The sequence below is a fragment of the Scomber scombrus genome, chromosome 24, assembly GCF_963691925.1.
Source record: "Scomber scombrus chromosome 24, fScoSco1.1, whole genome shotgun sequence".
Taxonomy (NCBI): domain Eukaryota; kingdom Metazoa; phylum Chordata; class Actinopteri; order Scombriformes; family Scombridae; genus Scomber; species Scomber scombrus.
This window is the reverse complement of record NC_084993.1, coordinates 11691400-11709999: the sequence shown is the minus strand read 5'-3', so window position 1 is coordinate 11709999 and position 18600 is coordinate 11691400. Positions and strand designations below refer to the sequence as shown.

General features: G+C 38.2%; 1 protein-coding gene across 1 annotated transcript; it reads left to right on the top strand.

Moving 5' to 3' along the window:
* Positions 1-285: 285 nt before the first annotated feature.
* On the top strand, positions 286-18172 carry cfap221 (cilia and flagella associated protein 221). Its single transcript, XM_062445481.1, has 24 exons — positions 286-415; positions 988-1088; positions 1487-1573; positions 1698-1793; positions 2279-2379; positions 2567-2670; positions 4736-4895; positions 6507-6636; positions 7157-7283; positions 7434-7545; positions 7630-7717; positions 8960-9049; positions 9749-9844; positions 10758-10845; positions 11150-11235; positions 11659-11739; positions 12058-12165; positions 12298-12453; positions 12578-12663; positions 12951-13029; positions 13296-13396; positions 16534-16626; positions 16708-16809; positions 17848-18172. The coding sequence occupies exons 1-24, from the start codon at positions 286-288 to the stop codon at positions 17981-17983; spliced, it is 2538 nt and encodes an 845-aa protein (XP_062301465.1). The 3' UTR covers positions 17984-18172.
* Positions 18173-18600: the final 428 nt, after the last annotated feature.

Genomic DNA, 18600 nt, shown 5'->3' with positions numbered 1-18600 from the left:
CAAAGTTCCACATTCAAGCGTGTATCTAAAACATAAGTAAGTCCTGAAGGTCGTTTGTTGAAAGAATATTTCATGAGAAGTTGATAAAACTCTTTCTATAAAACTTTAAATTGACGCAAGTAGCTGTCGTTAACCTTCTTGCTCACAACACAGCTTGCTTCTCTGATTAAAAAGTCCTAGCTTTACCAACATAGTATTTCCCCACAGGCTGCTGTCTCCTTGACTGTCCTACAGCCTGCTGTCATTTCTCTCAGGAGGAGTGAGAGCTAACCTTTTTTTGCCAGGATGGAGTTGGCCTTCTCTGGCCCGCACATAGTACCAGAGCCTCTCAGGAGAGGGACTCCTCTGCCTCTGAACCAGCTGGTGGAGGAGAGCAGAAGCAGAGCCAACATCCCCAATCATCTACTGGAATCAAGTATGAACTTTGAAAACCTCTGATATGATGCATAAATACTTTTTTTTTTTTTTAACTGTGAACACTGAGTGCTAATATTAACATCGTTGACACAGTATGCTCTCTCTCACACATGCACAGACTTTTAGGGAAATGACAGCTAATCTTAGACACAATTTCCTTCATGCAGACGCCACAAATTAACTGTGAAATGACCTTAATCACAACACTGAAATCTTTGTCGCCAGAGGGATGCTGCTGATGCACAGCACATTTAACCTTGACCTCCCTCTGGGAAGCAACAGAAATAAACATTTCCCCATTGCCTCTGTGATACGTCATAAAGTTTTTATTTGCAGTTGTTTGGCACACACACTGTTTTTTGGGGTTTTTTTTTTTTACATTCAAGTGACAAACAACTATCTATGTGTGATAAAAGCAGGAGGTACATCATCTTTATCATCTCTCGTTTATATTTGCATTATCTTGTCAGCCTAAAAATTCCTAAAACTTTTTATACTGTATGTATCTATTTGCAAATGCAAGTAAGCCTCCATTCAACCGGTTTTCTGTGGGTTTTTTTGTTCTTATAGAAATCTATACCAAAGTAAAAACCAACAGCCTGATCCAAGCAGAGCCCTCAATGCTTCACTTCAGTGGGTTTGAGCTGGGGAAGGATTACCTAAAGAGCCTGGTGAGGAAAAATACTGCTGAGGTTTGAATATTTGTGGTGCTTTCACCATTAGTTATTTCACTCTCCTATATACAAACACAGGACAGATAGCCTGCTTTGCACTGTGACAGATCTCATTAAACTTTACGCACCCACCAAAAGCAGATCATTTGGATTTTTACAAAACATTGCAGTGCATTATCAAAATAATAGTAAAAATCCAATCTCATCTTAAATTCCTTTCATTTGACTTCCATCAAGGATATTGGATATAATTGAATGGGCACTGATTTTACTCCCTTTATGCTTGATGAAACTGGATGTAAGCATCCAGAATATGGAAATAGTTGTCTCAAGTGCACATGATTGGATGGAAATGAATGATTTTTTTCTCTCCTCTTCCTCTCCCTCTCCCTCAGAAACTAATCAACATCTCATCCGAGGTAATGAATATTCATATCATCCCCACCCAAACCAAGCACTTCCAAACAACTTACACCAAAAAGGTACTTTTTTTCTTCTTCCATTATAAATCGTGACCTGAATATAAGATTTCAAGACTCTGCTTATCTGTAGTGTAATCAGTTGTTTTCTGATGATTTACCCTTGTTCTGTCTGATTTCTGTTAAGTACCGACTCATCCCCGGGCTCGCCTACACACTGAAGGTCCAGTTCTGTCCCGATGAGTGGCGTTACTTCTATGACTGCGTGCGGGTTCACTGCAAGGTTAGGATCCCACAGCCTGCTGCAGTGCACTAACGCTGTTTGTTTAACACTCAAATCAAACAGTTAATCACAAATGATTGATGTCAATAACAATCACGGAAAAGACATGCACGCCTTTTAAAGCTAGCTTATGTAATCTAGTTTATCTGACTCCACAACTGAGCACACAAGGAAAAACTCTCAAGAAAAACTAATGAAAGCTATAAGATAAGCTAATGCTGAAACCAAACATTGTTATTTGGGAGAAAACTGGTATTTCCTGTGTCATATATTTACTTTTAGATGTCGTCAGTAGTGCTTAATTTGAGATTAATATTATTATTCCATGCAAACAAATACATTATTGGTCACCGACCTATTATAGTCGCTGATCATACATGTCACGAAACAATCCATCAATGTTGTTGTCTCCATGTTTACTTGGAAACCTAATTTATGTTTTCTGCTCTGTCTTGCTCATTCAACCCACTTACACCCTTCCTAAGGGGGAGGAGAACCTATTAATTCCAGTTCATGCTTACCCTGTCATCGATGACCTGCGCATCCCTCCTCATATCAACCTACCAGCCGTACCACTTGGACAAAGGTGTGTAAGAGTGTGTGTGTGTAGTCGTGCAGGATCTACTGTGGGCTTTTTCTTGACCTCCTACCTGCCTGAGGGCTTTCCTGTCTCTTTGTATTCTTCCTGTACAACCAACCATGCTTCCATTCACCCGGTCGTGTCAAATCATAACGAAAAAAAATCTCTCATCTCTGTTTCCTTCTGTCTCCAGTGTGAGCCGCGCTATTCCTCTGAGATGCAGCTGCCCCATTGATTTTGAGGTTCAAGTGTTTGTTATTCAGCCCCATGAGGCCTTCTCCATCCATCCTCTAGCAGGTGAGAACAAGTGAAATCAATACATTTACCATCAAAATGATCTTTCTTTTGCATTACTTTGATTTCTACAGCACATATTAAGGCTTTTTAGTATTTTATAGGTAACATATTGGGTATTCCTCATGTTGTTATTTTTAGTTACAAAAAGGATCCTATTCAAAAATATCAGAATTTGCACTTAAGGTCAAATGGATGAATAAAGTTGTTTTCCTGCAATAGTTTTCATTTAGTCTACCAGATTAAGAATGCAATCCATCTGGAGAGCATTGACCTGTGTTTTCTCAAAACCTTGGACTGGTATGTATTGTGTATTGGATAAGTCATTGCAGAACTTGAAGGAGGCCTCCAGTTTCCAAACACTGACATTACACAGTATTCATGGTCTGGGAAGCATCATAACACATGGCGGAACCAGCACTTGGGATCTGAATTACAGCTGTGGTTTTAACTTGGTACAAGGACTGAAATGAAGAGACATCATTGGGTTTCTCAGCTTGGATATGCTTTTTACGTGTTGTCCTTTTTCCTCACTCTATATACACATTAAAACATGGCCACTTAAAAACATCAACAGTTTACAACGTTCAGTCACACAGCAGTTAACAGTAGTAATTCAACATTATATTGTTTTTCGGCGTGTTAATTATCGCTGTTAGGGATCAAGAGAGTAAGAACAACCTCTACAATCACACTTTCTCATCAGTCAGGCATCACCCATATTTAACCATGTATAGTTAATTTGTATTTGAAGTCATTACCCAATAATCAATGAGATTTCACATCACAGTTGGCTGGATAACCTACACCAGCTGTTCCCAGCCTTTCTTCTCTGACATACGCCCACAGCTGTATCTGATGAGCACAAATACCTCTTCAGAGACACCACCTGTTATATTGCAAATGTGTTCATTTCAAGTCAATCAAATGGATACTGTTTAAATGAGCCACAATTACCTTATTATTTAATTATTATTACCATTTTTTTCAAATAAACATTGTCTGCACTTATATTATTAGCACTTTGAGCTCACTACTTCACTTCAACTGTTATCTCTTACTTTTAACCATGTTAAGTGGTTGTGCAGTAAAATACTTTAAGCTAACTATTCCAACTGTTTATAAATTACTCTTAGATAAATCTTCCAAAGAGTTATCCAGCTATTTCATTTGTTTATAATTGACTTTAAGCTAACTTCTTTACCATTCATCCATTATTTGAAGCTCACTATTTACCCATTACTTTAAGCTACGGATTTTAACTATTTATCCATTACTTTAAGCTAATCATTTTAAACATTTACCCATTATTTTAAGGTAATTATTTTAACTATGTATCCATTATTTTAAGTTAACAATTTTAACCATTTCTCCATTACTATAAGCTAACTATTTCAACCATGTATCCTTTACTTTAAGCTACTTAATTTAAACATGTATCCATTACTTTAAACTAACTGCTTTAACCATTTATCCATTATTTTAAGCTATTTTAAATATGTAGCCATTATTTTAAGCTAACTATTTCAACCATGTATCTATTTTTAAGCTAACTATTTTAATTATGTATCCATTATTTTAAGCTAACTATTTCAACCATGTATCTATTTTTAAGCTAACTATTTTAATTATGTATCCATTATTTTAAGCTAACTATTTCAACCATGTATCTATTTTTAAGCTAACTATTTTAAATATGTATCCATTATTTTAAGCTAACTATTTCAACCATGTATCTATTTTTAAGCTAACTATTTTAATGATGTACCCATTATTTTAAGCTAACTATTTCAACCATGTATCCATTACTTTAAGCCATTTTAACTATGTTTCCATTATTTTAAGATAACTATTTTAACTATGTACTTTAAGCTATTTATTTCAACCATATGCATAATATGTCAACATATCCCCTAGCTTCTGCAGGAAAGTGTCCCTGGCTGGTAATCACTGACCTACGCAAGCAATGCACACACACACACACACACACACACACACACACACACACACACACACACACACACACACACACACATTCATCCGTCTTGTTTTCTTTTTGCTCTTCCAGGTATAATACCAGCCAACGGTGAGCTAAAGATCCTGGTGACCTTCACTCCTTTCCAGTATGAGACTTCTCAGGTCACCATCCAGCTGGTCATCTCCCAGTTCAACACCAAACCTTACCTCTGCACCATTACTGGGAGCTCGACCCCTCACCTAGCCCTCAGGTATTAAGAGCAGTTGATTGTATTGGGTAAAGTATTTTTACTCCACTGTAACACATCATACCGGTCTATCTTGTACTATGTTGTTACCTCCATCACCCGCAGCTGGTGCAACAAGTTCACACTAACCTCTCTGGATTTTATTAACATTCTGTTAGAAGAAACTCGGGCGAGACAGTTTAAAGATAACAACACTTAATCACAAAGATATACACCGTATTGTTGATATAAAACACATATTTAACATACATATCCTTGTACTATCCTCATTTTTCCCTGTAGTGTTTACTGTGGGTGAGCTAATAACCAGCTTGTCTTCTTGATCCATTTTTATAAGCAACAAAAATCATGAATGATGGGATAAAATCACCAAAAAGCACCTTTCCCTTCCTCCTCTTGCTGCTGTTGTGATGATTACAACTTGCAGGCTTTATGTACAAACTATAGCAAGCTAGATGGTTCATTTAGGGGGTAAAAACACCCCCCACTGTATTCAAACAAAATGGCCTTGTGTGCTCCCAGTTTTTTTTTTATTTTTAGCCAGTTTAAAACCTAATGTTTAATTCTGTTCCCATGAGAGAGAGAGAGAGAAAGAGAGAGAGAGAGAGAGAGAGAGGGAGAGAGAGAGAGGGAGAGGGGGGGTGCTATCCATCACGTAGCAGTAGCTCTATCCACTGCACTGTCTTGGTGTTATCTCGACCGAAAGTTAATAATTCATGAAAATAGCTTGGTAGCTGGTGCACTGATATCAAGATGGATATGCTTCCCATTGAATGTTTAGCATATAAAACATTCTCCCACTGTTTGTTGTTCCCTGCGGTGGCACCAAATAAAAGATGAGATATGTGCCAGTGAAAGAAATACATAGATATTAGCGAGGGTCACTGTTTTTCTAACTTACCACCAACACCTGACACTAGGTTGCTGCTGAGTGCCCCCTGCTCGGCTTATCTGACATAGATAGAGGCTATTTAAAAAAAATAAACATGTGTTAATTTCAATATATTAATATCTCTGCTTCGTTGTTGCATTTTCCATAAGTGTAGTGCAATCTAATGCAATTCAGTAAAATAGCCCTGCAATAAATATGTAAAATTAATCTTTGTGACGCTCATAATGTTCAGCTTTTGTTGACAATGCGTCAGAGAGGTGTTGAATCAATTTTGTGGCCACTTGCCTCTGTATATTGAAAGGAATTTTTAATATTTATCCAACCTGATTTACAAACATGAACAGGTACACTGATTTTGAAAATATTTGCCAGCTGGAAACATTTTAATATAATGGAAATTCATTATCTGGCTTCTGACCTCATTGCTCAGCCTCTCTGCCACCATGCCCCTTGAGTCTCTATGTGCCCATATATATTATTATATAAACATCCAATTAAGAGCTTGTTCTTTCACTGTTACGAAACTGATCCTGGAATGATTCCAGAAGTGAAGCTGGACCTCACAAACAAAACAAATATTATTTAGATTTGTCTTGTATTGTAACTTATTGCAAGAAAATATCAGTCGCAGTCAAATTAGTGATGAATCTACTATGGCCCTTATGACTGTGAGTCCAATATGAGTGCGTCCTTATTTATTTATTTATTTTTCTGGATGATAGTCAGCTGAAAAGAAAGCCGAGTCGGGGAGATGCAGCATCTGCAGAGTCCAAAGGATCTTCACCCACCACCCGAGTCCTACCTCGAAGTAAAAACAAATACAGATCAATCAAGGATGCAGACAAATCAAAGGTAGTGCATGTTTTACTGGGTGAGATTGTACAAAAATGTCAAATTGTCAAATTAGAGGGCTGATTGTGTCTCATCCATCACATCACTATTTTATCCTGATTGTAAATGCAGCAGTAGTTTAGCTGGCTGGTGTACCATGAAAAGGTTAATGAATTCATGCTTATGCTGAAAATAGTTATGAGAAACTCTCTTTCATGAAAAATGAAAAGGTCTTTATATAAGTACAGTGTAAGATGTGCATATTAGTCTTTTACCTTAATTAATTCATTTTCATTTTTCACTTTACATAAAAGAGGGAGTACAGAGAGACTCATTTTGTTGTAGCAGCCCCTGATTCACTTTTGGGAACATTTTTAGTTTTGGTTCCACATTTATCTTTTTTTGATAACAGTTTCAGAACAACTAAAACGTTTGTTGTTTAAATAAAAAGTCAAATTCACTCAAAACATCACGGCTACACTTAAATATTTTTTTTTCTTTCTTTCATTTCTTGCTGTTTTTTTCTTTTCCTGTCCTGTAGACAGTGAGAGATCAGACTGGGATTAAGCCTGGATTGAAGCCTCAGATGGATGTTTGTACCCCTGCAGGGGTGGCAAAGATGCTGATCAAAGACACCAATAAGCTGAGCTCTAAAGACCTGAGGGAAGGTGGATACAACCCATTGATGTATCTCTTTCACTTTTAGCATCACGCATATCAAACCATGAATGAACTGTGTGTCCTGTTCTCCTTTTTACACTCTTTTTCAAGTTGCTTCCATTGCATTCCATAATCTTGTTGGTGTCTCTTCACTTTAGTCATATCCAGCGGCGGTATGGTGGGTCTACAAAACAGGCAGATGAAGGAGGCCCTCTTCATAAAAAAGGTTCAACAGAATGTGAAGGAGGAGCAAGCCAACCAACACAGATGGTAGGTGAAACTCTTGAAATGGATAACCAACATTTCCTGGTACACTCCTATCAAGTTTTTTTTTTTTTTTTTACTTCCAAACAGGCAGATTCATCTGGGTAAGGATCCCATGTCAGAGCACACTAGGAGGCAAGTGGTGGAGGACAGAGAGATCGCACTACATGAATACATGGTAAGATTTTTCCCTCAGTTTGAACATCTGGTCATTGAATACAATAAAAAAGTGGGTAAAACCCTGCAGGACACTGACCCTCAATGACCAGAACTGAGTATTTTTTACAGACTTTGCGTTGGTCTCTCAATTTAATTCATACTAGACGTGTCGATGACTAATCCCTTAAGCAGGACGTTTACTCCGAGGCACCATATGCATGCCGATGTCATAACCTGATTCTTTTGTAGCAGTATTGGATCGCACCACAATTTTCATCCTCTGAAACAAACAAGCTGCCTCCGTGATTGATTTTATTGAGGAAATATGCCGACTCAGCCAAAGTCAAATCACTTTTGAATTATGAGTCTGCGTGTGTGTCTGAGTTCCCTCTGAAAAGTTATTTGAATAGTTTACAGAACTCTCACAGACACTTAACAGTACTTCCTCCCCCCCCCGTCTCCCCTCCACCTGCACTGTTTATAATGCACACACACGCATTTACAGCCTCATATCTTTCGCCACAGTTTGATAATTTATGGGAACCCTGTTGTTTTTGTGGTAGGAAGAAGAGCTATTATCTTCCTCTATAGGTCCTCTTTTGAATCTTGTCTATTTAAGGCCAGATTAACCCTCCTCCTCTGTTTGCATTAGAGTAAAATGATTCACAGCTTTGCTACACAGTGTTTTCATCACCCAGACTACGTTGGGTAAACATACATGTTGACCTTTTTTGTTGAAATCAATTAGTTGGACAAGAATTTGTGAAGCTCCTTGGTCTCCAAAGCATTGATAGCTATTGTTTCACAAAAAGAAGACACACCCCATCAAGCCCATTTCTTCCTGTGCCTCTTCAGCCAAAGGATTTCAAGTTGTCCTTTAAAAACAAAGCATAAACACACATTTCAATATTTTTTTTCCACCAGCCCTCCAACATCTGTCATTGCCAGAACTCTGAAGTGCTGAGCAAAAATAGAAAAGAAGAAGAAAAGCGAATACATTCACTTTTATGCCACGTACAAATCTTCCCTTGTATTGCAGCTTCTTTTAGCACATTTCTTGACAAGGTGACACACTGTACTATAAACTGCTTTGATAGTTAAGTTACTTCTTGTTGAACTAAAAGCAGTAATGTGTCACAGCTGCTGTCAAGGTAGCAGGATTTTGACATTCTTTCCGCATTGTGGATGCCGTTTATGTTTTTAACAACTGTCTCATCTCTTCGCCTTGGTTAAACTGACTGCCAACTGATTTTTATTGTAGGTAAAAAGGGGGGATGTAAAGCAGGAGAAAGACTTTGCCAGTGGACCCGCTAAACTTTCCTCTATACGGGTGCTTTGTGAAGCAGGACAGGTAAACCTCTATGTTTATAGACCCACATACACAACTGTCACATTTCACTTGGTTTGCTTTGCTGATAACAAGTTAGAGGTTAAATGTTTTATGTTTATACTGTCAATAAATGCCACAAGGAGACAAAACCAAAAACAAATTGTCTTGTATTATCTGTGTAGCCAAAGCCTGATATAGCTTAAGCTTAATGAACCTTTTTTTTTTTATAGAGAAAGAATGAAACAATATAATTATGAGCAGTTTAAATGATTTACATCTTCAGTTGGACTGAATGCTCTTTCGACTTCAAACTATATACATTGTGGAGAAGTAGGAAGGAAATAAAGCAGCTTAATGCAGTGTTAGTTTTAGACTGTGTCCCTTGTTCAGGATTCCTTATAAAATAGCCAGTATATAAGGCACTATATAAAACATTTACATCTGAAACTTAAATGAATTCTTAGTAGGACCATATCTTGCCTTGGTTTTTATTATTCAGTACCAGCACAGCACATGCAGATTAAACATTTTCTCCTACTCGCTTTTGTAGAAGAGATCAAATCCAATCTAACATTCATTCTGACTATTCTGCTATCTTTTGTCATTTAAAAACTCCAAGCTCAGACCTCATGAAATTTCACTTTTTGGTTCTGCTCAATGTAACGAGGCTAAATGAGCATATGGAAGTCAGCAATAAATGTCTTTTTTAACCTCCTCAAGGCCCCAGAGGGAGTCCCATCCTTCCAGTATTACTCCAGCTTTCACTGGGAGCTGAGACAGAGAGCCCTGAGGCTGTTCCAGCAGGCAGCACGCAAGGTACACACATCCATGTAAACACACGGTGAAGTCATCAGGGGTTATATGTTCAAATGCACACATGCATGAGCATTTGCTTTGATGCACATCACACATACACACACACACCTTCCTCTTCCCTCAGGAGAAGGCCGGTGGTCCTGCAGCTACCCCTCCTTCCCTTTAGTTCAACCATGTGTACATTCCACACACTAAATGTATAATATTCATTCCTGGGTAGAACGCATTCCAGTAAAACAGAGTAATCCCACATGGCCTCTTAAAGCCACAGGACGAGCATGCATCGCTTTCCCAACTGCTGGTTGATCTAATAGATTTGAACAGTGGTTCCCAACTTACGGATGGCCTATATGTTGCTGGATTAATCTGAGGGGTTGTGAGATGACAGCACAGGACAGGAAAATAAAAACAAAGTTATTTCTGACATTCATTTTATTCCTTAAATTTGCTTTATTTTACTTTATTTTTTGTAGATTACTGTGATTTACCTCTTTAAGCCTCTAAAAGTTATTCAAATAAAACAGAATAAGGCCTCATGTGAAATATCTCAGCAACAATTTGATGCATTGCTATATTCACATCAGGAAAATTTGTGATCCCTTCACTTTTCATCTCGTGCCATCATGTTAACACGCTAAATTAAAACAGTGAGCATGGTAAACATTAAACATTAGCCAGTTAGCATTGGGAGCATGTTATCATGCTGACATTAGCATTTAGCTCAGTTGAATATGTTTTATTTAGTCTATTAACTGATAATCTTAAATAGCTGGTGTATTTTAGCAGCCAATCCAGATTGGATTTGCCTTCATGAACATATGCTATCAGAAACTTTCTAAACCTCCAGAGATTGGGAGTCACATGAATAACAAACGTGCCTAAAACAGTAACACGCTGTACTCTTCTCTCACAGGTTGTGATCCGATGTCTCATGAACCGGAGATTGGCCTCATTGAGGAAACTGTGTGACAGTATGATGAACCTGCCCTCGGCACAGAAAGGTTCAGTTTATCGCGTGATCTCTTGATTCAGAAATAATTTCATCATGCCATGCCAATAAAGCATACTTAATTGAATTTATTCTTAGAGGTAAAATTGAGATGAAATCCCCCTCCGGTTATTATGAGGTTCTTGAAACATACAGTACATGCATGCCTCAAGGAGCGTGGCTATTTGTGTTGTTGTGTTTATTTAGTCATACGCTGAATATTGCCACATTTACCACTGACCCTGAATGTAACATGTAGAAATGCACTTTTTTCCTTTTTTTTCACACAACCTTTGGTATGTTTATTTCAGCTGAAGAAGATAAGACATGTGATCTGAAGATCTCCTCAGAGAGAATCTTTCCATTTTCTTTCCCCGTTTTCTCTGAAGAAGCTGACCAGCTGGTGGGTACATTACATAACCATGCAGAATGTAAATATCAGACAATCCCACTGCAGATTAGAAGTTGCTGTTTATGTTTGAAGTACACCTACACGTTAATGTCTGCCAGCAAAACAACTTCTTTGCAAATCAGCTCTAGCCTATTTATTCAAAACCTTAAACTACAGTAAATGAGAGCTGACACACAAAGGATGAGATACCACTGAAAAGTGAGCGAGTGAGAGCTGATTATTTACCTCCAGATGAAACCATTTCCATTCATTATTTCACTTAAAAGACATCTTTGATCTAACAGCGAAATCAAAGAGGAAGTTCGCTTTCCCCGCACTTTGATTAAATCTTCCATTTTTCCTGATGCCCTGCAGAGAAGAGGCCTGAGTGCTCAATTGGACAAATAATGCCATTTGTCTCCTTGATATTTCCAGGCTCCCAGTAATTTAGCCTCAGTGCCTGTGGATCCTATTGATGTGACTGTGACAGCGCGTATCCCTTTCTTCAAGCTTCAAGTATGTATTTACTGCAGCGGGTACTCTGCATGAACACCATACTTATAAATCAATAGATGTATCCAGCAGGCATAGTTAATAGAAAATGCGACAATGTAAAATATATACAATGTATTCTCTGTCTGTGTGTTTGTGTGTGTGTGATTACACTTTACAAAAATGGATATGACAAGAGATTGAAATTATAATTAGCCTGCATTCTGTATCTCTGCTCTGTTGCTTCCAATAAATCATCCCACAAATCATATCTCTTATCTGTGTCCATGCCGTGTTGTTGTTATAACCTTATTATCTGTTGGGATTGTTTTGCTACTCTAGGTTCCTCAGCACTATAAGCTTATGGGATACCAGCCTGTATCAGCCTGGGAGGCATTTAACTTTTATAAACCCTCTAATTTGGCCAGACCGCTTCGTACTGGAGCTCCGGTAACTACACAGCACCCAGATTTAGCCAGTATCACTCATTCATTCATAATATATCATCTAGATATTGTTTGACTCATTCATTCAGAGATATTTACTCATTTGTTCTTTGGTTTCTGTGTTAACACTTTTCAGAATGAGCTGGTACCACAGTCTCCCAGAGCAGAGGAGGAACAGCAGCATGAAAATGAAGAGGCGGATGTAGAAGTAAAGGAGGCTCCAGATAATCTGACCTTCAGAGCCCCCGAAGCTCTGCTCAGACCTGTTCCGGCCAACCCACTCAGAATCTTTGTAAGGCTTTTCATTCATTTTCTATAATCTAAAGTTAAAGTATGAAAAACTGAAAGACATGACATGTGACAGTATATTTACACCAGTGTTGTGTCCATATGTGTCTCATCATGTTGTGCTTTAGAACCCAGCTCCAGGCCTCCAGACTTACAAACCGACTCCTAAATACCTAGAGAGTGATTTGGAGTTCCACCTCTGCCCTTTGCCCAGGTACAAGGACTCATCTTCAATGACATTATCCATTTCTATTGAATATCAAACCAATTCTAATAATTCTGTTTTATAAAGTAATCTATCTGAATATAAGACCAGTACTGTGAGGAATGTATGTTATGATTAGTAAATAAATGTTTATGGCACGAACACTTTTACTTTGTTTTAGTGAAAAAATGTAAGAAAAGGAATTTACTTAATAGTGCCAGGCTTTACACCTGAATATATTGATTATTATCTGACCAAACCCAGATATTAAGAAAAAAAGTGCTTTCTGTATGCAGGTATACAAAACCTGAGATCAACATGTGTGGCGTCAATACACAAACTCAACACACTCAGAGGAAGTTTCTGGACCGCAAGGTGAGACTTGTAACGTTTGTGAGTTTCTTTGCTTCTAGTCTTATCCTAAAATCACTATCAAGCCCTTGACAAGCTTCAGCTGCCTGATAACGATATAATACTTAGAATCAGGTGTGTGATTGAGAGAGTGTGGAGACACCTAAAACATGCAGAGCAGTAGCTCTCCAGGAGCAGGGTTAGTGATAACTGCTGTATACTGTATGTTTGGATTTAACCACCAGCTCCTAACACATCAGTGATTCATTAAATGTTTTATTTTAATGCAGGGAGTGATCAAAGGAGTCATGACATGGACAAATTTTGATTCTGTCGCCTTGAACTGTCTGTCCAAGCAGCCAACTCTCACCAGTGACTTTGCTCCACGCAGGTAGGTCCAAACTTAAATGGGTACAAGCTTTGTTTAGTCCAATTATTGTAGAACAGATTTTAGTTCCCCTGTAGCTATTCCAGTTCCTATTTTTTCTCTTATCCATGTAACAAGGCAAAAGGGTAGTTGAGTCCCAGAAGTTGAGGGAGAGTGTCACATTCACCCAGAGATTCCCATGTAAAACCACTGAGAATCTCCAACTGGAGCATCCCGGGGTCAAAAAGCACGAGTACATATTTATTATACTTGTTTACAGAGTGGAAAGTGGCAACTCTTCATTTCCTCTGTTCATAGCTTTCTAGCCTGTGGAGGAATTTGAACTCATGACCCTCTGGTAGCAAGATCCGTCATTGCTATGTTACTGATACTTTCGAGACATTTAAATGCAATAAATAAAAATGAGAACTGGGAGTAGCAATATCACGTGTAGCTCCAAATACATCAATCAGTGTTTGAATTTGTACCTTATGTTTATCTGTAGATATAACGAGATCCACTCAGGTAGGTTATAGTACATTAGAAAGGTTAGGCAAAATAAAAGTAGTTTAATCTAGTTTAATTTTTAAACGTTTTATTACATTTATAGGTATTACCAAATACAAAATATGTCCAAAACATGCAGCTTTTTTTTGTCCGCCTGTCTCCTTCCCTACACTTTATAGAGACATTTATCCTCTCTAAGCCCTGTGTCATGTTGCCAAAGCGAGGTATCAGTATTTTATAGCTCGGGATTCCATTCATCATCTCACAAACAGTATTTCAAGAACATGACATCCGACTGTCCACACATCCTCCAGCACCTGCCAGGTTGCAGGATGTCAAACGGTCTGCTTGTTACATATCGAGCAGAACTCTTTCCTTATTCATGGAACTGGTGGATAGCAGCTGTATTTTTCCCCTACAGCAGTTGTCATTTTGGGATTTTTAATTATTGATGCTGATTCTATTTAGTTGTGAAATTAGCTTTTATTTACATCCCCTTAGGGTTTGTTAAGGACATGAAAATGGTGTGCGTTCTCCTTGTATTCATCAGTTCTACTGTTGCATTTACCAAAATAAGCCTTAAGTGTTGAGATTAGTTTTCTCCCTCAGGTTACAGAACCTCTGATTTGAATTAAAACACTGTCAAAAACACACAATTTAATTACTTTCATTTGTTTTGGATTGATAGCTTCTTCTTTTTTTAAAGAAAAATCACAAAGCATGGGCCAACTTCTTTAAAACATTCATCTCTTCTCTCTCATTTTAATAAAACTGATTTTAAGATTTAGTGTTACACTACATATATAATTTTGAAGGATAGGCAGAAACATACTCTTATTAAACCATTCTTTCCTCCAGTACTACTATACACCTCTAATTTAATACTTCCTGCGTGCAGAATGTAGGCCATATGGATGGGAAAAGACCCAAACTGTGTTTCCACATACACAGTGAAATAATGATTTATTCAGTTTTTAGCCTAAATGGACAGTGAATAAATTATGATATTTTGATGTAGTATATTGGTGAACACAGCACAGGGCTGTCCTGTTCTATTTGTGGTGCACGCTACTCTATGCACCCTGTCACAACTGATACCAATCAGGTGTGCAAAACCGTTTCTGGCCCTATTCAAGAAACTTATCTCATGTGTAATGTGTCTTGCATGACAGGATTTATTGTTTAAAGTCTATTTAAGCTGCAGAGCTAATGAAGCCAAAGGAAGTAATTTGGGCAACCTCTATTAACATGATGTACTCATGAATGCATGGGGTTGGATCTTATTTTCTCTCTTTTTTTCCCTCCTCACCTTCCTCGTTATGTTACATAATCAGGTGCCTAGCAAAAGAAGGAATTCTCTTCATGACGTCAACGCTGATCTGCAGGATAAGTTTAGAAATGTTCTCTTTTTTTTTACGCAAATGATGACTTTCCTCCAGCCTTCTTCCTCCGTCTTATTATCACTGCCTCAATTCAGTATCTCCAGTTATCATACGAACACAAACAATATAATTAATGTCAGATGACCGTAAGAGAAGACGAGTATTAACCTGACAGCAGCTTGACAGTAAGACAGTGTGTTTTCTTTTATGTAGTGAGTCGTCGTCTTCTTCTGTTGATTACACCCATTAGAGGAGCATCTTCCTCTGTCACGTCAACCACTTGCATGTCCTCCCTCACCCTATCAATAAACCTCCTCTTTTGCCTTCTTCTTTTCCTCTTGCCTTGTAGCTCCATCTTCAGCATCCTTCTCCCAATATAACCAGCACATGTTCAAACCACGTGTGTGTTTCCAAACTGAGCTTTTCATCCTCATCACTCCTAAAGAAAATCTTAACATATTCAGCCACGTCCAGCTCTGCCTCCTGTATTTTCCTCAGTGCTACTGCTTCTTAACCATACAACATAGCTGGTCTCACTACCTTCTTGTAAACCATTCCTTTCACTCTTATTGGTACCCTTCTGTCACAGATCATTCTTGACACTCTTCTCCACATACTCCATCCACTCTCTTCCATTACTAAAGTTCTTACACAGATTCCTAGCTCCTCCAGTCCACATGTCAGTGTGTCCTTGGGCAAGATACTTAACCCCAAATTGCTCCCGATGGCTGTGCCAACGGTGTATGAATGTGTGTGAATGGGTGAATGTGACATATAGTGTAAAAGTGCTTTGTAAGTACAGTCCTTTAAGAAAAAAAATGTAAATGTTGCAACCCAATTAAACCACTCACTAGTCTAAAACTAGCTAATAGTTCCTACTACTTTTGAATAATGGATTTACACATAACAGGTGCCACCCAGTCCAGGCCATGACTCCTTCATTTACACAATGTGACTGTTTAGCTGTGTACTTGTATTGTGTATGTATTCCCATGATCCTACTATTTTTAAAATGTTCTGTTGGGTCTCATATCACATTCTAAGCATGGTCACTTTCAAAAGCAAACCCTCAGGTTATCAGTGTTTGGATTCTATTTTGCCCGTAAAGTGGTATCAACTTTACTCAGGGGCACTTTTATCATTCCTGTTCAAACTGAGATTTCAAACAACCCTTAGCCGTCCTTTCATCTAGGTAAGATGGAGTAGTTACATTAATCTCAATCTAATATGTGGACTGGCTCTTCAGGGGAAAATGCACTTTGTGTTTTCCAGGTCTGTCGACTACAGCACCGATATACTTCCACTCACAGCACCTCCTCCTCTCACCGGCCCTCCTGATGATCTGACAGCACCAACGGACAAACCGTAAGCACTTAGAACATTGACGCTATTGATCTTCTCGTCGGAAGCCTTTTTCTTAGAAAATGTACGTTTGCCTGTGTGCAGGTGCGAAGGCTCGGGAGTCCAGCTGACACCAGAGATGATCAGAGCAGAATTCCTCTCTGCAGAAGTGCTGGTCTCCAATAGCAACACAGGAGTGACAGCTAGGTAAGTGTACTCGCATGATGAATTGTACGGATATATCACGAAGACGGAGATGCAAGTGGAGATGCAAGAGATAAGCTGTTGAGGTTTAGGCACAACGGATGCTTATTCACACAAAGGAAGCACTTCCCATGCAATAAATAGGATGAATGTTTAAGTACAGGCAGACACATTCTACAGAAAGGGCTTCTGAGAATGGACGATAAACATATTGTACTTTAGTTTGAAGAGAGGAAGTGTTCAGGATAAACTAAACATGAAGTTAATGAATGTGCAAATCGTGTTCCCGGGGTTCCTTCCAACAAATGCTTCCTGGGAGCTGGAACACGCAGGATGATGCTACGTTTTAAACTGTGTCATAGTAGGCAAACAAATCCATCAAAAGATTTCCAAGTTTGAACACTAATCGAAATGGTGTCGTTGGAAGAAGTTTCAGCATCTCAGCGTAATTACAGCAAAGACTCATAAGTGAGGATGTATTAGAACTTAACCCTTGAGTTTCCTTTTTTCATGAGCTAACGAATCACAAAAATGTACAATATACATCATCTTTAATATGTGTATTTACATTATATTGACGAAAATAGATAACATCTTGTAACAAATGGTAATCCAACCGCAAGATATTGTAACAGCTACTCATAATGTGACTGAAAATGAACCTGTTGGGTCTGACTAGTGACCAAATTTTCATGATAAAATTGACACATTGTCATTTTTATTTCTTTTCGTTTTAAGGAATTTCTTACATTCAGGTTTATTTTTAATTATTTCCTGATATGACAGAAATACATCATACTTGATTTTGAAGTCCCAATTTTATTACATTTTCTACATTTCAATGTGTTTTTTCTGTCATATTTCTCTATTTTTAATGCTGCATTTTTACACAATACTAAATTCAACAATATTGCTTAGCATTGCTCAATTTAATAGTGTTTTTAACGCCTATGATGCCAACTGGAGTCTTTCTATTCTATCTCATCCAGTTTTAAATCCTCAGCTTTTTTTCATTGGTAATGTTAAACTGCTCTGTCACAGGCACCAGAGAGAGCGTCAGATAGAAGCGACCTACACGTCCGAGTTCAGCCAGATGGAAAAAAGAGTGATGGGCAAGCTGAAGCGTCTTGGAGTCAATAAGAGAACTTCTCATCCACCAGGAGAGGACCTTGAATAGGCAAAACACCCCACATACACTCCCCGGAAACACACAAGAACGTATACACAAGCAAACAGGTCTAAAAATAAATATTATACCCATCCTGCTCACCCATACGATACTCTACATTGTCTGCTTTGCCACTTCTGTAAAATAAAAACCTGGTTACCTTCTCGCCCACCTATAAGCCTTCCCTCCCACCCACTCAAAATTACCAGTAAGCTCCCCTCCTATGCTCTTACAAAGCCTGGAAATTTGTTATCCCTCCACCCACACAGACCTGTGTATATAAGCACAGCTACAGTATACTCAAGCTACATCACATTTCTGACAGCTGAATTACATTAAAAATTATAATTCTGCTATTTTTATACACAAAGCAAAATGTAAATACGACGTCAGGAGCAACACACAACACGTATCACTATTAAACTGTATTATATTGAAAACAACAGTGTCATACTTGATCTTTGGTGACAGTCAAATAGTAGATATAATGTTGTTGTTGCATTAAGAAGTAATTCATGCTTTCCATTGATATGACGGTAAGTCTTGATTGCAGTTTTAGAAGAGATTTTCATTGCCAGAAATGCTCACAGTTCTTATTCAACTTCTAATATGATTTGTAAGCTATC

What these genes read in the sequence shown, in the direction of transcription:
- cfap221 (XM_062445481.1), top strand. Translation starts at nt 286, where the DNA reads ATGGAGTTGGCCTTCTCTGGCCCGCACATAGTACCAGAGCCTCTCAGG. An exon ending in AAACAACTTACACCAAAAAG is followed by an intron (nt 1,574 to 1,697) that starts GTACTTTTTTTC and finishes ATTTCTGTTAAG; the next exon opens with TACCGACTCATCCCCGGGCT. An exon ending in TCCAGCAGGCAGCACGCAAG is followed by an intron (nt 9,845 to 10,757) that starts GTACACACATCC and finishes CTTCTCTCACAG; the next exon opens with GTTGTGATCCGATGTCTCAT.